This window comes from Pogonomyrmex barbatus, unplaced genomic scaffold (assembly GCF_055798465.1).
Source record: "Pogonomyrmex barbatus isolate J1 unplaced genomic scaffold, ASM5579846v1 scaffold1, whole genome shotgun sequence".
NCBI lineage: Eukaryota > Metazoa > Arthropoda > Insecta > Hymenoptera > Formicidae > Pogonomyrmex > Pogonomyrmex barbatus.
This window is the reverse complement of record NW_028297098.1, coordinates 24,911,812-24,931,675: the sequence shown is the minus strand read 5'-3', so window position 1 is coordinate 24,931,675 and position 19,864 is coordinate 24,911,812. Positions and strand designations below refer to the sequence as shown.

At 46.6% G+C, this 19,864-nt stretch overlaps 1 protein-coding gene across 7 annotated transcripts in view; it reads right to left on the bottom strand.

The window, feature by feature from the left end:
* lilli (AF4/FMR2 family member lilliputian) overlaps window positions 1-19,864 on the bottom strand; it is a 211,105-nt gene that overhangs the window by 17,307 nt on the left and 173,934 nt on the right. For all 7 annotated transcript variants that reach the window (XM_011631836.3, XM_011631838.3, XM_089085321.1 and 4 more), the window contains exon 7: window positions 10,465-10,495. In XM_011631836.3, coding sequence (XP_011630138.2) covers window positions 10,465-10,495 — 31 coding nt within the window. The remainder of the gene's footprint in view (window positions 1-10,464; window positions 10,496-19,864) is intronic.

The following is a 19,864-nucleotide window of genomic DNA, read 5'->3' as shown; positions in this document are numbered from 1 at the left end:
AGGGAAAGGCGTGAATGAGAGTTCGTTTGATAAAAGCGAATCGACGAGGGGAGGAAAGTCGAGATTGCCGTTGTTACGTGATATCTCTCGATATGGATATGCTGACGGAAGAAAAGCATATGACACTTTCATTGCCGAGGAATTTACCCGCGATTCTACTATCTTGGCAGAAATTTAATTCTTTAACTGCGTAAAAGTTCCATTTATAGAATATATATATATATATATATATATATATATATATATATATATATCTCTTTTTCTTTCTCCTATTTCCCTTGACAAAAATAAAAATAAACTGCTCAATCATTTAGCTATGCTATGCAGCTTTATTATTTTCATTTATTAATTTCACGTTACTGATTTGAAAGCAATGACGTCATTAATTGATAGGAGTCTGATTATTTACGTTTTATTACGTTTATCGTAACTGAAATTTTGCCGCGCGCAGTTAAAAAGTTTTAATTAAAAGATTAATTATGTTAAACTTTTCGTTTTATGTGTGTGTGTGTGTGTGTGTGCGCGCGCGCGCGCGCGCGCGCGCGCGCGCGTGCGTGCGTGCGTGTATGCGTGCACGAGTGTGATGGATAGCTGCGTGTACGAATAACAGGACTCTATTATAGCCACGGGTAAACGGCGCAATGCGCAAAAAGGATAATAATCTTAATCGAGGGCAAGTTCACAGGAACCTCGTTTACGAGCTTCTGCCACGCGGCATCTATTCAAAGCGTTTGCGCGAAACAATCGGCCTCGGTATGCCTATTATCTATTATCTCATCTGCCGCTCGCTATCGCGCGTTCGTGTTCGTTCGCCAGCCGCGGCGGCACGTGCGCTTTTACCGTTCCATTGCGATTGACAGGCGACTTCCGAACCGCGATTTTTACAGCGCGCGACACAATCGCGATCGCAATCGCGCGGTTAAACGAGAAGAAAATCAAACAACAATGCCACGCACTCGTCGCAATAATGTAGAAGGGGGAAAAAAAGGAAAGGGTGAAAAAAAAAAAAGCAAACGCGGTGACATTACGTGATAAAAACGGGCGCGTATCGAACCAGTGCGCGCGCGCTGAAGAGGCGTAATGTCAAATGCGCGCGGAGGAGTAGGAACGGTAGGCCGCGGCGTTCCGGGAATGTAATTCCACGTCCACGGTGGAATCAAGATAAATGTAGATAGAGCAGTAACATAGGAACGCACGCCACCAGCAAGAACCTAATGGATTAATCGGCGTAACTAACGCGCGGAACTCTCTATTTCTGGCGACGTAACGAAAGGCAATATCCGCATCTCGGTTAGCTTCGCAACCCTAATTCTCCTCCTCCGTCGCTCCGCACGACACGTATTATATACATGTATACACCATCGCGTAATACGCTCGGGGGAGAGAGCGGGAGGGGAGAGAGAGAGAGAGAGAGAGAGAGAGAGAGAGAGAGAGAGAGAGAGAGGGCGGGGAGGGAAGCGAAAGGGGAGGGAGTTGGCATTAGTAAGTTTCTTGCTATTAAAGAGAGGTACGATGAGGAGCGGAGAGGAAATACGGGCGACTGGGATGATGGTGGGCGGGACGGGGGGCACGGGGGAAGGTCGGTCAGGCTGGAACCTCCGGAGGTGGCGACGACGTCGGATGACAAGACGGAGGAGGCAACAGCGCGGTAACGCGATAGTGGTAGTGGCACCGATAGCGTTGGTAGTTGTGAGTAGAATTCCACGAGGCAGAGCTAGCTAGCAAGCCGCTTGTTGCGAATAACTTCCGAAGTTCCTGGGTACACGGAGTGTCTCAGAGCTGGGCTGTCCCTCGTTGGTGTACGTTGCCGAATGACTGTATATGTTATTAATTAATCGGCGAAACTTGAAGGCGAATTTCAGGCTTCGCCGTCTAGCAAGATCAAGCTTCGTTACGTTGTGAAAAAAGAAAAAAAGAGAAAATTAATGTGTAATTTGTTTTTTTAAGCGCTCGATAAAATTGACCTTACAATTTGAAAAAGTTATATTTAATCTATAATTTCTTTCACTCGTAATCCTTCAATTGTTTACCTTCTAATGTTTCAGAAATATTGATAAAAATAGAAACTTTCAACATTTTCTTTCATTGTAAATTTTTGAGTGCAATTAATTCGTCTTTTAAATTGCGCTTGAAAATTGATCTTATACTTGAGAAAAGTTACTTATATTTACTTACTTGTATTTTAATGCATTATTTTTTACACGATTTTTTTTTATTTTTTAATATTTTGTCTCAGGAAAAAATTGGTAAAAATAAAAAAAATTTTAATATTTTTCTGATTACTCTAAATTGTGTTAAATTTGTTACGAGATATTCCCGTCAAGTTGGCGAAAAGAAAGAGCAGTTTTATCAAGTAATCTGTGGAAGGCTATTCGCTAGTGGCGGAACAGCCTGTGAATATCACCACTTCCTTCTTTCTCCCTCATCCGCTTTCTCTCTTTCCGGCATTCTCTATCCTCCTCTAACAACGACAGTCTACATCGTTCTCCAGTTAATCCTCTTTCGAGACTCTCTCTTGTTATCCCCCTCCTCCTCTAATCTTCTTTCCCTTCTATCTTTTTTCTAACGCACCGGTCTATTTCTCTTCTCCCTTGAAAAACTGATATCTGCCTTTGTCTTTATCGCGGATACCTCTTTAACCCGCCATTGTCCCCCTCTCGCTTCAAAGCGACACGTTCTGGTATCTCTGTCGTGCGCTCTCCTTTTTCAACGGATTCCCTCGCATTCCCTCCCGCGTGTCCCAGTCGCTCTCTCTTTAACCCCTCTTCGTTCGCTTTACCGCTTCTGGTTATACGCCATCTGCATCCGCGTGCACGCCGTCGATGCACCTCGTACACGTGTGTCTGTACCATGTGTGTTTGTGTGTATAAGCGCGCGTGCTCGTGTACGCGTGTACGTCCTGCATGCAGGGCTGGCTCGATGCAGGGCGCAACACCTGTACCTGACAGAGTGAATTTCCGGCAGATTTGCGGTGCTCGCGCGGATACACGTCCGATACGATCGTGTGTGTCATCGCTTTTAATTAGTTCGATTGGATTTCTTCTGGCTGATGACACTTCGGCGACGCGTTTACCTCAAGGGAAAACGTATCATTTAAGCGGAATTAAACGGAACAACAACAGTTCTAAACTTATAAAGATACCTGTTGTCCCCGTATCAATTAAAAATAAACGTCTTAAAGAATAAACGAAAAGAGTAAACCAACGGTTGGACGTTAAATTAATTTACGCAGATCAAACTGTGCGAATTCGTCTCGTTTTTAGAGAAGCAAGAGGAGCCCGTTCTTTTCCTCCCGATCGAGGAATGAAAGTCAAATAATAGTAAGGTAATATGGCCTTTGCCAAGTGGTAAAACACTTCTGAAGATTAATGAACGGTAATCCGGCACGTCGCTGTGTGTTAATTATCCCTCCGTGGAGGAAGAGGAAATCGACTTTCCACTCTATTTGACTTCTACTTCGCGACGCGTCGAAGCGATCGAGTAGCGAGGAAGAAGCAGATAATTTTAGCCGGCCACTCGGCGGCTAAATTTGCGAGGCACGCCGCGCGAGTTTCGCAATCTTCGCCGAGTTTTCTCCTCGCGCAGGGGTGCGATTTTTACGGCGCGAGATGCACCACCGGCGTTTCGCGTCTCTTTCCTCCCTTCCTCCAACCCTTCTAACCTGCCTTTAACCTCTCTCGTGCCTTTTCCCCCTTGGAAAAAGACTCGCACTTCGGTTATACATACCGCTCACGAGCACCTTTACGCGTGCACGCACGCCAAAATTCGCACATGCGTCTATGACTTGTGAAGCGCGTCTGCACCGCGGCGCATCGGTGGTGAAAGGCACTGTATCGGGCGAGTATCAGCAATAATTTCGCCTGTATCCCGTTTCATGTGTGTGAGAGAGAGAGGGAGAGAGAAAGAGAGAGAAACAGAGGATGAGAGACAGACGGAAGAGAGGAAAGCGGGATGAGGATGGACAATTTTGCGCCTCCGGCGTCGCGGCGAACGGGGAACCGGGGATGAGAAATAGGAAGCACCGCGGAGATGGGAAAGAGGGGGAGAGAAGGGGGAAAAAGAGGAGACACAAAATATCGGCACCGTGATATCCGAGAGAAGATAAACGCGCGCGGCTCCACGGCGAAATTGCGCGACAATAAAGCGATTACCAGCGATTGCCGTGGACGCGGTTGCACGTGGTGGTGGCGTGGCTGCGACGAATTTTCCTTTAGCCAGTTGATCTCGTTTTCACTCCGACGTTAACCCCGCGCGATTTTATCCCCCTAAGAGCAAACGATGTAATTTGAATAGATTTCTGATCCCCTCTGAATCCTGTTAATTCGAACCACCTTCGGCGAGAAACATAGTTCGGCCCGAAGACCGATCGAAAGTGGAATTTCGCTGTCTTTCTTCTCGAAAGCGGAAAGCTGTATTGCTGTAATTGCTGTTTTTCGAAAAAAAAAATAAATAAATAATATAAAAGATAAAATCCTTGTTTTAAAACGATTGGGATTCGAGTATCGTTCGCGACGATTTCTAATCAAATAATCATCCGGAATGATTCGCTGTACTTCGAAAACAATCGAATTGCCCCGATGCTGTTTTTGCGCTAACTATGTTTACCGACCAGCGATTCGCTTTGAAGTGAACGGTTTAATCTGGACCGTGGCGGGCGCCTGGTGTTTCTGTTGGACTCTCAAAAATAGACGCGCAGGCAGAATCAAACGGCGACGCCGTTAATGCCGTTCTAGTCGATCGACAACGCGACGTCGCGACGTTAAAAAAGACGTCTGCGAAGGAATTCGCGGCGCGAGTCGTCGCGTAGCTATTCATAGAAACACCATCGTCTCAGTACGTCGCAACAAATAAACCTATTTTAACAAAGGGAATACTACGAGCGTGAAAAGGCACGGTGGTTTTTAAATATTTGATAGAAACGTAGAAACCGCTAGGTCCTAAATAAAAGCGCGGATATCATGCGTGATTGATTTTTTTTTTCCTTTCGCGTGATCTTTCCTTTTCGCGTGGAACGTCGACGCGAATAAAAATTTTCACGCCGAGCGATTTTCCTCGCCGAGATTTACCTCGCCGTTATTAACTCGGTATCCGTTTCAGCGGGCCGATTACGAGCAGACAATTTTCATTCGTGCGACGAAACGAATCGCAAGCCCGAGGAGAGCCCTGCGTCTTTTGCTTCTCGCTCGTTTTACGTAATATACACGCGAGCGTGGTGCGCGAATATCGTCGCGTTCGTAGGAAAACGGCGAGATGAGTAACAAAGGGCGAGGAGCTCCCGTAACGAGCTCCCGCGCGATGTAGGTCGTTCACTTCGCGCGAACCGGCGTCGCGAAAACGAGTCGGAAGCGGACATACGGCGTCTCTCTCTCTCTCTCTCACACACACACACACACACGCGCGCGCGCGCGCACACGTAACATCTACACGTGCATACGAGGCCGCTCCGGTTAACGACGTCTCATCCGATTTAATCCCGCGGCTTAGTTAACACCGGAGCACATAACCAGCGGAGGCGAGGCGAGACGAGGCGAGCCAGCCGGCGGTTCTCCATCTTTCTCATTTCCACCCGCCGAGAAATCCCCTGCGCCGTTTCGGCCATTTCGAGCCCCGTCACTTTTCGCGTTCGTCGTAATGAGATTGCCTGCTTTAGAGCGGGCTCCTTAATCTACGGATGGATCCGCGGAATAGATTATCGCGCGTATCGCGCGCGGCTGATGGCCAGGATGAAAATTTGCGGAACACGAGATACGCCCGTCGCGAATCCGTAAAGTGACGGAATTTAAAACTCCTCCCTCCAACGTTTTCGAGACACGCTGGATATTATACAAGATGCAAATATTCCGCGGATATATACGCGTATCTCGCCGCGCAGATATTTTCGTTTGTAATTAATACGGATCAAGGAGACTGAGACAAGGTAGAATCTTAAGCGATAGAACGTTGTAACGTAAAATTAAATTATATGAATGAAGCACCAAAGCGAAAAAGTGATAAAATAAAATTCCTCGGGCACATTACGGAGCACCTGGGAGATTTCTTTATTAGCGCGGCTATACCGAAATTTTTCAAATTCCACGTTCCGAGACGCGGGAAAATAATTCTATCTCCAAGTTAATACTGTCGCAGACAGGAGACGTATATACATAGCCAGGCAATTTATTCGCGTGTCGAATAATCCTTGAAAACGCGTCCTCGTACGTCGGAGTAACCCGCCGTGCATTTTCTCGAGCGACATTAAACTCCTCCGACGGCGATTCTAATCTGAAGCGAATTCTCTTCGTCGTCGTCGTCGTCGTCGTCGTCGTCGCGAAAAAGTCGAGTCGCGTCGCGTCGCGTCAGGAGCGACGCGTGTGCTCCTTTTTTATTTTATTTCGCAATCTGGTTTTCTCTGCCTCCTTTTATCCGTGCAGCATCTTCGATTTGAGGCGCGCGAGGCGAGCTCTCGTTCTCATTACTCTCGTGAGATAAAGTCGGACAACGCGCGCGTATGCTCTTCTAATTACATTCCGTCTCCATCGTTCACACGTCGCGATGCGATCGAGTTGCAAAGAATAATCGATGATCCCTCGCGGTGCTGTTCGTGCTGCATTATAGAGGATATCGACGTGAGTATATGCTGCTAAAGACTGCTCAGAAAATACGAGGGGAGAGAATCCTTACAAAGCTCAGGCGATAAATCGTCGCTTGAATAAATTCGAAACAATTAGATCACAAAATGTAATGTAATGGAATAGAACATATGTATTGACGCATTTACTAAAAAAAAAAAAATTATTTTCTATTTTTTTAAATATATATTTTTAACTATCTTTACGTGAACGTGATTAAATCTTCACGGAAAGGGCAGGATTTTGGCTGGCAAGCTAAACATTTGGATACAGATTTGAAAATAATTTTATTAATTTCAAATTATCAAAATTATTACGTAGAACTATGTCTAGATATAACAAATATCGCAAGAGTGTTTGATCTTCTAGCAACCAATTTGAATGTCGTACATAATAATTTTGTAGATCCAATTACATTCGGATCTGTAGCTGGCTAAATTTTTGGACTTGCCAACAAAATGCGGTTTCTTCCGCATTTTAATTAAACTTTGATCGAATCGTGACTACTCTCGGCTATTGAACATAAATATTCGATAAAGTGCTTCGTCATTCTTAAATGTCCTAATAACGAGTTCTGGTTCTTCGCTCTCCCTCGTTTTACCGTCAATAAACCGCGAGAATGTCCTCTTCATTCTGCCATTCGACCAGCGAGATTTCTCGAAATTGCAATGCGCGTCTTTTATATATAACTCACACCTCGTAGCTCTCTCAATTCATACGTCGTAACTTGTCGTTCTTAATGTGACTCGACTAGTACAACATTCGTACAACTTGAGAGACTCTTCGAAACTCGAGAAATTCAATCCCCGACAGAATTATGCATTGAAATGTAATCATTAATGATTATCAATTCTTATTCTCGTATACGTTTCTGCGTAGATCCTATCTCTCGCATCGCGAAGGAGAACTCCTGACGCTGTCGTGCGTCAAATGTTGAGGAAAGTAAAGGCAGGTAAAGCCTGAGGTAAAGCTTGAATTCCTGAATGGAAGCACCATCGTCGCTGGTATGCTATGGCGAAGTATGGGCGCGAAAAGCCCCATAGCGAGAGAGATCTGCGGCGCGCGCAGCCGGTTTCCTATGTCGACGATGCTGCTTACATCTGCAACTCGCGCACATACCGCAGATAGGTATCCCGATAGCCCGTTATCGCGATTTGCGATATATACAATGTGCACGCCGAGAGACGCCAGAAGACGCGGCACGACGAGGCACGAAATAATCGAGCGATCGGACGCGCTCGTAAATTTCGCGCGTGTGAGCGGCGGGCAGAACGTAAACGTGCACGGAAAGAGTAATTATTAATTAACAATCGCGTCCCGCAATCGCGATCCGCACGCCAGAGCGAGAGCCGAAAACCGTCGAGTCTCGCCTCTTCGTAAGATGGAGACTCGAGATTTCGTGCGCGAGTCAAACGAACAACGTCGAGTTGTGAAGAAAGAATCGATTAATCGAGAATAATAAAAATTTAATGTCGCTCAAAATCGGAAAGGTGCAAGGGAATGTTTGCGCACGCGCGCTACTGTGAAGTAAATTGAACGTTCGCGAAAAAAACCGAAACTCGTTATCGGCTCGTTTAAGTGTGACTTCAGCGCGTTATCGGATCGCGCAAGGCCACAGGCTGCTCGTCTGATAACGCACGGAGCCTCTGATTATATTGCAAACTAAGCGAACGGAACGTGCGCGGTATTTTTCACGATACTCTTAGTACATTTGCGCCTTTCTATCCCGCCTTTCGTAAGCCTGAGGGAATTGAAATTTAATTACCCGCGTCAATCACGCCTCCGGGAAAAGGGAAGATATTCCTCCGCGGAGGAAAACATCGAGAACGACTCTAGGAAAAGGTGCGAGTCAGCGCAAGCGCGAAAAGGAATCGTGTCCTTTGAAGAAACGCGTTGATTAATTCATTTGGGGATTAATTCTCTGGCAATTCATTCTTGTGTTGTCAAAGAAAACACCGGCATTTAGCGGACCAATTAACGCTTTTAATTTTCCGGTGTTGACCGGCGCGACAGCCGGCGGGCGATTAAATAATTTTCGCTCGGGGCGCCGATTATGCACCCCTTTCGGGACACGTGGCATGTACAAATGAGAAAGATCGACTGAAATTCTACGGTTCGAGAGGCGTGCAAAATACGGAAAGGCAAAAGGCGTCCACAGTCGCGGTGTGGCACATCCAGTATGCCGCGACCCACTTTTCCAAGGCGAGAGAGCGCGCGCGCGCGCGCGCGCACGAACGGCGGTTATTAGGAGGGAGATCGTTAGAAGGGTCGAAGCCCTAAAGAGTGTACGGACGTGAGTTGGGACGCTGGGAGACATGCCCTGCCTACCCTCCTCGTATCGGCTCGTTAATCCCTTTCTCTCGCGTCCACTCGTGATGCTGCGGTGGCATAAACGCCCTCGATTCCGAACAACGAAAGTTCGCGCGCACAACACGAATTGCGCCAATTCCCATCTTCCGAAAATCCACCGGCATCGTGGAATTCAATTTACGAGCACGCTACTACGTGCACGGCAATACTTTCCGCGACGGCACACGCGCTCGTTTAAATCGCGCGTAATCGATAAAGAATGATAAAAACAATGTTGACTCGGAGAATAAGCTCTTTGTTACTACTGTAGTAACGATAGTGCTATTATCTCTTACGATCGTTTTCCAGGAACAGTTATCTTACACTGATTGAAGAAGCTATAAATAAAGTGGAAACTAGGCAAATCTGGAAAGTGCTTTTAATTTTTATAGAATTATCGATTAAATTAATAAATGTATATTGCAATTTATTTATATTTACCGAGTAGATTTGTCGAATCGAGATAGATGTAAGAGAGACATATCGCATAATCGCGAATTTTTCTCCATGGGAGGTTTCAAAGTTCACGAGAGAATTTCAGGGAGCGATGGAACAAAGGCGACGATGGGGTAAGACGACCCGGTAAGTCCGTCATAAAAATATACGAAGTGCTTCGTCTACGGGAGGAAAAAGAAAGTTCCACCCGAGCGTCACCGCGAAGGCAAGAAATCCATGACACGTGAGAAACTTCGAAACATCTTTATTAGTGGCGTCCACGTGTTGCCCGGGCTCTTTCCTCGTCGTCGCGTGTGTTCCTTTCCCAACTCTTTGCGAGCCTTTCTCGCCGTTCTCTCATTTTTTTTTTCCTTTTTACGCACGAACACGTAACGCCGATACGAAACACCGGAGCCGTGCGCCGCCGTCGTCGTTCGCTTCTGCCTTCGTAATTTTATTTCTCCGAGTCGCGAATTCTCGCGACACTTTTTGCGTGGATTAAAGTCCGCTTGTTTAAGAGTAAACAGCGGAGACCGCGCGACGATGTGTTTGCAGGCACGCGATGGAAAACAAAATATTTGGCAAAATAATCAACGTCCCGAAAAATTGCGGCGCGCTCTGCACGGTTTAATTAAAAGCCCCCGCGAGAATCTGCAGTAAACTTTACGGTTTACAATGTAACCGGTATGTTTGTCGACGCATCCTGCAGTCGCTTTTTTTTTTTTTTTTTTTTTTTTTTATATTATTCCATCATATCCGCGCGGCTCGCTTCTCTCCGCGCGATACGTTGTTACCTATTTAAACGTCGCGATATTAAAGAAACAAATCACACGCACACGCACGCACACGAAAAGACTAAGAACAAAAGTTATCGATTGCTCGACTCGAATACATAATTAATCGTATGCGCGCGCGCGCTTGTTATAAACGTATACGAAACTAAATAATGTTTTTAAATACGTGTAAAGTCGATCGCAGAAACGGGGACAGATAAAGTTATATTTACGAGAGCACTTTGTGCAAAAAGGCCACGTAAGGAAATGTTTAACATGAAGGTGAATGTTTTACTTACGCAGACAGTCTGTTGGGGGCATGCTGGCGTTCTGCAACAGAAAAAAATAGGAAAATCGAGATTAGTCGAGAGTAATTGTTTGTTCAATTACGAACGTCCATCGTAACGGCATGCATGCAAAATGTTAAAGTGCGCTTTTCGTTCGCCCGATAAATTAGGTCAAATGAATAATTTATATCCAATCACTAATCATATTCTAAGTTAAATCAACATGATGTAATTAAATTAACGTGACACGTTTCTTCTTTCTTCTTCTTCTTCTCCCCTTCATTTTGCAAAGAATAAAAGAAGTTCAAACAGTATCCCTCTTTTGGCAAGATTGGGGTGTCAGTCAAAGAATAAAATTCTCCAACAACTGTTGGTTATAAAATGCTAAGTTCAATCGTCAAAATATCACATGATGGTATCTATATATATTCGACTCTCCCGTTTGTGAAATTGGCTTCCTATTTTATTTCCCTCTCTTCAAGATCTTTCTCCCGATTTCTAAATATTTTCTACAAAAGGACATCATTCAAAATAACCGATGTAAATTATCTGTTAATTAGCTATATTATATATTACAAGATCAATTATTTATTGCCATCAGAAAATTCTATTAGAAGATAAATGTCTAAATAATGTCTAAATAAAAGAAAAAAATATTTGCGATATTAAATTAAGCTGCGAAAAAAGAAATTGACCCTCTTGTGTGTATCTGCACTAATCGATTTACAAACATCAGATATGTAAAAAAATGTATATGTATGTTTTGTACGAGTGTGAATCAAGAAAAATGTGTAAACATGTGTGCTCGAATAATCGCCATACTCGGCATCGGTTTTAAGAATTAAATGTTAAGCCTGCCCTCTTGAAAAGGACGACTTCCTAAAGAGTTTGTATAATCATCGTGACCCGAAATATCGCACAATTCAACGGAGAGCGAGGGGAAGTGCGGTTAACGACTTCGCGAGGTAAAAAAAAAAAAAAGATATTCAGGTAGGCTGACGAGGTATACGTCGCTTAAAGAAGCAGTTTGTCGTTCCACGCAACCACGGGACCGTCTGCCGCGCGCGAGAGAAATTCGCCTTTAGAAATTCGATGACCTGCTTGGCTGTCGCGACAAAGGGAGGGAAGGGGGGAGGGGAGCAGAGGAAGTAACGATGAAAGGAAGAGGTGGAGGAGCGGAGCGCGGGTCGACCGGCATTGCGTAAACAATGGCGTACACGCAACGTGCACGCATGCACGCACGCAAGCACGTCATGGGAAAGGGACTCGGGGAGAGACCCGGACGAGTCTCTCTCTCTCTCTTTCTCTCTCTCTCTCTCTCTCTCTGCGGCATGAAAGCCGAGAGAGCAGCAGAGGGTGCGCGCGGCGTTAAATTCGAAATATAGAGGAGGGAACACGCGGCGCGTCGTATTTTATCACCCCTGTTTTACCACCGGCTACCACCTAATGTGAAAGCGCGTGCTTCGACGTTATTACGAAGCCAGGCAAGAAATTGTTGCGGCGGCCGGAAGTAAATCCGGCGGGAGACAGGAAGTTCCCTGTGGGCGATAGATCCTCACCTTTGAATTTATATTGTCATTACTAGAAATGGAAATTCTTTTTATGTATGTATAAAAAAAGATATTATATTAAACGAATCTAACAAATATAAATACATTTATATTTGTTAAACAATTGGGTTTTTTTTTCATTTAACGTTCTTGTATATTTGGTAGAGACAAAGATATAAGACGAATACTTTATATTTATAATTAGAAGACACTTGCCGTACATGATGTGTCAATAAATGAATTGCCAATTATCGCATACCGAGGCACTTAACGTTATCACGTCGTTTCGACAGGCACGAAATTATCCCGATGACCTTCCGCCGCCTAATTATCAATATTCGCCACGTGTTGTGATTCCGCGGTTGACTCCGTACGGACAACTGCGATAAATCAATGACGCAACGCGCAACAATCGCCGCTCTCGATGTCAGAAAATAATTAACGCTCAAGTATCACGTTGCGTATCTTGTTAGCGCACGTGTGTCAATAATCGAGCCAGGACAAGTTTAACTCCGTTTAAACCTCTCAACGTGTGAAAGTGTACGCCTCCGTAATTCTACGCCCGATACGTCTAAATAAAATATAAAGTGCTTAAACGAGAGTCGTCAGTGTGATTTAATATCATCTGGAAGCACGGCGGAGAATCGGGCTCCACGCTAACTAATCATCGAGGCGATTCCTAAACAATTTCGCGCGTTAAATTTATCCGCGCGAGCGACTACGGCGATCAGCCGACGATCATCGAGATCATTCGAAATTTGCCGAGCGGCGGCGTTCTCCAGGCGCAACAATGTTGACATCGGATCAACCCGCGCAACGCGCGCGCCACGCCGGTGCAACAATGCGCCGTAAATTCATCGTCGAGTTATCTGCGAGCTCCGCAGGGACATGTCGAGCGGGACACATCGGCTGCCGCCGTGCGCGGAATCGATCGATCAGACTGAGCAAATCGAGCTACGGAGAGCGAGAGCGAACCGATGCTGCGCACCTGATGATAACAGAAGATAGCTGACACCGTCCTGAAGCAGCTTGAACCTGCTGAACATGAGTTATCGTCCGCGTCGCTGCCGCGTTGTTGCTTCTCATTGTCTCGTCTTACTCGCTACGCGAGTAAGACACTAGTCATCGCGCGACTGCTGTTTGTACGTGTGTGTGTGTGTGTGTGTGTGTGTGTGTGTGTGTGTGTGTGTGTTGTGTGTGTGCTCGGAAATCGCCGAGCTGCATAAACATTTCCTCCCTTCGGACTTCCGCTCGGTTACGTCCGATTTTGCACTCCCGCAGGTTTCACCGGATAATTTGTTGATTCCTCGAGATTTAATGAAGTTTACCAGGAGTCCAGGATTCTAATTAGACTTTAACGGAGGGCGCGAATTAAACTCACACAGTCTTGCTCACGGTTTCGAATTATCAGCAGTTTTCCTTCCTGTGGTCAGAGATTCACGTAGATTACATTTAGCCGCGTTATCACGCTGCGTGACACCCCGAACCACACATGGACTCGACTTTATCTCAGAAAATTACGAGACGTAGCCGCGACATCGGTCTGTCGTATAAATCGAGCATTCAGCGCACTTGAATACAAGCTCACATTATCCGGAGGACGTTGAAGATCCGTACGCGCAAGAAACGAATCCAAACCCGCGTTTCACACGCCAAAGATACACGGATAAAAGACGGCACAAAACTTTCCCTCAAGGCTGCGAGATATCAAATCAAGATCCAACGGAGAGGAAGAAAGGCTGTTCCAGCCGTAAATGCAAAGCGTACGCTCTTCAAAAGCCGGCAGGTTTGCTCGATATCCACCGCGTCATGGCACCGCGAAGAAACGCCTCGCCGCGAAGACAGGTGTCGGCGCGCGAAGAATTCTTCAAGGTCGTAAAATTGCGATGCTCCGAGACCTTCGGCGCGAACTTCGGTGCGCTTCGTTAAAACTTGCGTCCCACTCGAAAGTTGAGATTAACTTCCAGCCGTCGGTAAGGAGAGAGGAGGAGAGCGAGTAGGATAGATAAGAGAGAGAGAGAGAGAGAGAGAGAGAGAGAGAGAGAGAGAGAGAGAGAGAGCGAGAGCGAGAGAGCGCGGCACGGGGCGTGAAAAAAGAAGAAAGGGTTCTCCTCAAGGTCGGCGGAGGGTGGATCCGCGTTTCGCGCCGGAAGCGCAAACACGCCCCCCCAAGGCTCACTTACACGTGAACGACTGACCCAGACCCGGCTAAATCCGGCTGGCAAAGGCTCTTCGGGGTCACCTATGTACACACTTTGCTGAACTTTACGTGGGCACGCGATGTGTGCCCCCTTCTCTGGGATGCTCTGGAAACGACTGCGTTAGCAACACGTGTACCAATCGAGTCGTCTCAGCATCGTTTCTTTTCGACTAGTCGTTAATTGTTCTTACTGGGCAGGAAGTAATTGTCATTCCAGCGACATCCGCTCTAGAAGAAACGTAAAACAAACGTTCGACGATCGGTGCGACCCGATCGGAATGCACTCACCGACGCAACTGATAGTCTGGAATGATCGACAGCCTTGAAAAACACAAGTGGCGTCTTCTCCCCTCGTCAAAACTTCCAGTGATGCTACAAAATTATCGATTTCGCGACACGTGGCATGACTCGATATCTTCAGCTCGATTATTTATGCGCTTCGTGCGAAGTCTTAGAAATTTTAATTACAAATTTTTCTCGAACGCCGTTCGCGATGATCGATCACCACATCGGAGTCGCGAAACGCGTCCGTCGTGAAAGATATTCTCCTTTGTGCTCCGGCCACGGTGGAATCTCCAAATCGAACGACGATCGATGACACGGATTTCCACGTAATTTCTCGTCGAGCGTCGCGCGAACGGCGATACACACAATTGATCGCGCGAAACTGATTTTAATGAGACGGTGATAACTCGCTGACGACAGTGAATGATAAATATGCACGCGGAGAACGGTACGCTTTATGAAGAACGTCACGCGATACACTTGATCGCGAACCAATAGGGACGGGCGGCAGTTGAACCTCGTTTTGAAACTTAACACCGATCGATACTGCGCACAACTTTGTCCGCGCGTAATCCCCACCCTTGCCCCCGCCCCCGCCCCCGCCGTCTCATCAACATTTCACGGCGAGTAGAATTCAAATGAACGTCAGGCTCGATGACACGCACGTTGATTAATTCAAGCGTCACACACACGCCCGATGATCGCTCGCGCATCTCCCCTATTGTTGTTGTAGACTCGCGCGCGCTCACCATCAGATTGATTCAGCCTTGCTTCCGAAACGTAACACTCGGAGCGCGCTCGAAGCGCGATCGATATTGTAACAGTGCAAACTTGCAAATCGCACGGTCAACACTTCATCGACGCAGGTTTAAATGTCAGAACGTCAGGCTCGATGACACGCGACATATCTTCTCGTCGCGTATTACACAATCGATAGGGGACAGAGTAAAAACTCTTCCTCCCCCCGGTTAAAAGTTCCACCCTTTCACACTCAACTTCGCCCCGGCGAATCGATCGGATCGGAGCGTTATAGCGCCCGGCTTAGGAATCCCTCATCAACTCGTACAATCTTGCTATAATCAAAGCGGATCCAAGTGCGGGAAACTCGCGAGGGTTCCTTCCATCCAGCGTTCCAGCTCTGCTCGTCTGAGAACTGGTTCGCAAGCTCCCGGCGACGTTTCACAGTGACACGGTCGGCTGCGACCGAGAGAGAGAGAGAGAGAGAGAGAGAGAGAAAAAGAAAGAGAGAGAAATTTAAACCGCGCTAGCACGAGCAGTGACGTGTACGGTCTCAGCGACGCGCGTCGGTTGACTGAGGCTCGAAGAGGCCCCTTCTAGTCGGGCGGCATCGCTACGGCACAATTTTCTGCTCGCTACCGCCGCCGCCGCCGTCGCCGTTGCTGTTGCTGCTGCTGCTGCTAGGCTGCGCTCGCTTGTTGCTCGCCGCTGTTGCTCGCTGCCGGGTGGCGCGCCGGTGGTACGGTAAACGGGCCCCGGAACACGCGCCGATGAGAGGGGCCCCTGCGCGAACGCGAACGCGCGCAGCTTGGCGAGCAGACGGTCGCTTCACCTGCGTGCACCGAGGGCTTTGTTACGTATCCCCCCCCTCCTCGGCAACGCGCGAGGAGGACGCGGGGCCCGTGTCGAAGGCCCTACGAGCGAGGCTGATGCGAACGCGATATCGCCTACGTGACCGTTCGTAATATCGCGCGCCCTCGAACTGTAGTCGTTCGGGGTTGAGGAACCCCTCTTTCGGAAGCGGCAACTTCGCCCACCGGCGCCCGGCTCGATTGAGAGATTTATATGCGTGTGTTTAGGTTGCCAGGGGAAACCTTTCTCCCCGGGATTTATCGACGATTCCGCACGCTCGTCGCGGACTTACCACGGGGTGAGATACAAAAGTAAAATACCATGAGAATAAAAAAAAACTTTCTCTTTAAAATGTAATTCTAGGCATAAGCGCGTGAACGCTTTGAGCCTTTGATTCGCAGTTCTTAATTACCGATTCGTGTTTGGTAGAACGTTCGCTCGAGAGAGCAAATAATTGAATTGGAATCACACGAAAAAAGTGTGATTTTTCGACGAGCGTTTGTCTTATTAATCTCCTTTTTGTTTACTAGCCGTATACATAAGTAAAAATATGTTTCTGATATTCGTACGTATGGTGTATCAATATGTTTATGGTGGCTTGAATTTCTGTATTGTGATTCCTTGGCCCTTAACATCTTACTCTCATATTTCATTGCAGCCCGGCTTTTACGAGCGGCGGAAGTTTATCGCGGAATCCGAGCCGCAACGTGACTAAACGCGACTTGAATTAATGCATTCAATGATGTGAAATTCATCGACGATCGACACTACGATTTGTTTGAGTAGCTTCTAGTTTATGCTGATTCATTCTCTCTACAGATTATACGAGTTAACAGAGTTGTCACACAATTAATTAAGAGGGGATTAAGTTAGAAACATAAATCTGTAAAATATAGATATTTTTAAAATGTAATTCCTCTTTCCAATAATATTGGTTATAATTATTCAACCATTCGGAATTCTAATAATAAACTATTTCTATCGATGCAACGTCTGTACGTTTTAGAAAAACACAAATTTATATCGCACGTGCAAACTTCAAAACTTTTTATTTTTTTATAGAAAAAAACTTCAATTTCGCATGTGTGTATTCCGATCGAAAATTTTCACCTCACATTTCTATTTTACATGTATATATATACGTTTCTTTACTTGAATCTAGAAAACTTTTCCTCAAGATTATCCGCTTTCTGCTCGATATTGAATTGCGAAGTGCCGCTGCTCGTTACTTCGATTCCCCTTTTCCAGGACAATCATCGTGTTGTCTCGTAACGATAAAACGCTTCGCGAGCGCCAGGGCGATGCTATATAAGCAGAGAAACAATGAACAACCAGCGACCGACAATGCGCGGTGCATCGCGATGCAAAGGGATGATAACGATAATTACGAGTAAGAGAGAGAGAGCGATCGAGAGAGAGAGAGAGAGAGAGAGCTCATTCTCTCTTCGTAAAAAGCGACTACTGTCGAGATGCAAATATTGTTATAACATGGCCTACGCTCGTGCCCTTCGAGATGAAAAGTGCCTTTACATCCACACTGAAACCAAAGTGTGTCGTGTTCCCGTGTGTATGTGTGTGCCACGCCACGCCACGCCACGCCACGCCACGCCACGCCGCGCCACGCCGCGCCGCGTCGCGAGTGCAACACGCTCGACGAGAGCGCATCGTGGCATAAGTGGCACTCCGATGCAACGAGTAAAGGTCTTCGCCTTTCCTTATGTTTGCCGCCTCCTCGACGCGCACCTCGAGCATCCTCGAAGCGCTCTCCTTACCGATGGTCCCCCCTCACTTCATTATCCTCCCTCTTTACGACTGGCTCGCGCGGGGGTGCGGAAACGCGGAGATAAGGCACTCGGTGCGAATTGATACGCCTCGCGATTCGATATGCATCGGAGATGCATACACACGATGATTAAACGCTCGTTAAAGAGCGCGCACGCGACGTAAGGAGGGCTTTGAAATTCATCGGCATGACCCGACGGGTTTGTCAATTTTTAAAGCGACGCGAGCCCCCGACCGCGGTGGAACATTAATGTTTTAAATCGTCTACGTAAATCCAATCAAACTGATGATGTACGGCTCGATAACTCTGAATTTTTAGGTAAATACGTTTTTCAAATCGATAAAATGCGCATCACTTCATAAAGTTTGCACGCTGCAGAAACGATCGCGGTGCAATATTTAGCTATCGTAATTATCCTGGATTATCAATATAAAGCTTTTAATACGAACGCGGGATTCCACAAACAAATCTGGGAAAACCAATGAAATTAACAATTTCCACATTACGTTACGCTTTTAGTATACACATATTAAAAAAAAAAAGGGAGGGGGGGAAATATTTTTCGAACAGCGAGGATCAGGTAAAAATCATTAACGACTACATGGTGATCGTTGTAAATTTCGATCAAATTATATAATATTTGCGTGAACATGCGCTGCGTGCGCTTTGTTGGAAGCGATTTCCTTTTCCGAAGGAGCGTCCTCAAAGTTACGAGTTATGAAAAGGAAGGTTCGGCGGAAATGCTCGACGGCCAGTTGTTGCTACGTATCGACCGATGTACCCATCTCGCGCGCGCGCGCGCGCGCGAGACCTGTGTTTATGTTAATGTGTGCGTGCGTGCCGACCGTGAACGGTCCGTGTATTATTAAGGCGTATAGTTAGCTGGCACACGCCAGGACGACATATGGCAGCTTCGTATGCACCTGTTTGACCAAAAGGATCTGGTTGGACCACCTTGCCTCCCCGTCACTTTTGTCTTTCACCTCTCGTCGTCGTCCTCTCGTCACTCCCCCCTCCCCCACCTTCATCGGCCGTTATAGTTTTCAGTATTTCTCTCCTTCCGCGTCTCGATAGATAATCCACGAGGATATCGTGACGCATTATGCCGATCGGCCTCGTTCTCGAAATTAGGTTCCCGAAGCGGACCAGACGTCGATACGACCCGAGGGCGAGCGATTTGGCGGCGGCACTTGGTTATTTCGATGACGAAGGGATGACGTATTCCGGGAATAAGATCAAAATTCGCTCATCCATCGATCTTTCCGAATATCATCGATTAAATATTTGTTGTCCTCTTTCTCCCTTTATTGGGGGAAAATTTATTTTTCAGTCTCGGCGCATGCCGATCGATGGAAAATTCATTTGTAACCGGCAGACTACGCGAGACGTTTCTTTTTATAGTCGCCCCAATGGGCGATCCCGGCGTGCCGTATTAATTACGCCTACTAATATCCGACTTCGATAATCGATTACGTCTCGCCTCCTTCGTTGCAACCGATGCATCGCCGATCGACGCGCCGCGCCATCGTTCATCGGCGCGATGCGTCGAATTGTTTATGTGCCGCTATCGCAATGACGCAGATAGAGTCCGGTGTCGATGGTGGCGATAAATCATTCTCGACAGATCTACGACCCACACCTCTCTGCCGTTTGCACGAGCGCCGCGTAATAATAAGGAAGAGAGCCTAACGCGGACGCAGAAGTCGCTATTTAAAAGCGTTGGTTTCCATCACGTTGGTCTTCCACTCCGGACTGACGAAATCACGTCGATTGAAATGCCATCGAATCGAACAGCAAATACTTCTTATCGCGGGAATAAATCTTAAATTAAACTTTGGAATCTCGACTCGACGCGCGAAGTCTAGTCTCGGCATTTCGAAACATTCGCTACAAGTGTATAATTCATTTAGTTTTGACATTCACGATGTAGAAACGTGATTTGTAAAGCAAACATTTTTATTGCGAGGCTGTCACCGACAACAGCGCCGATAATAGATCTAAAGT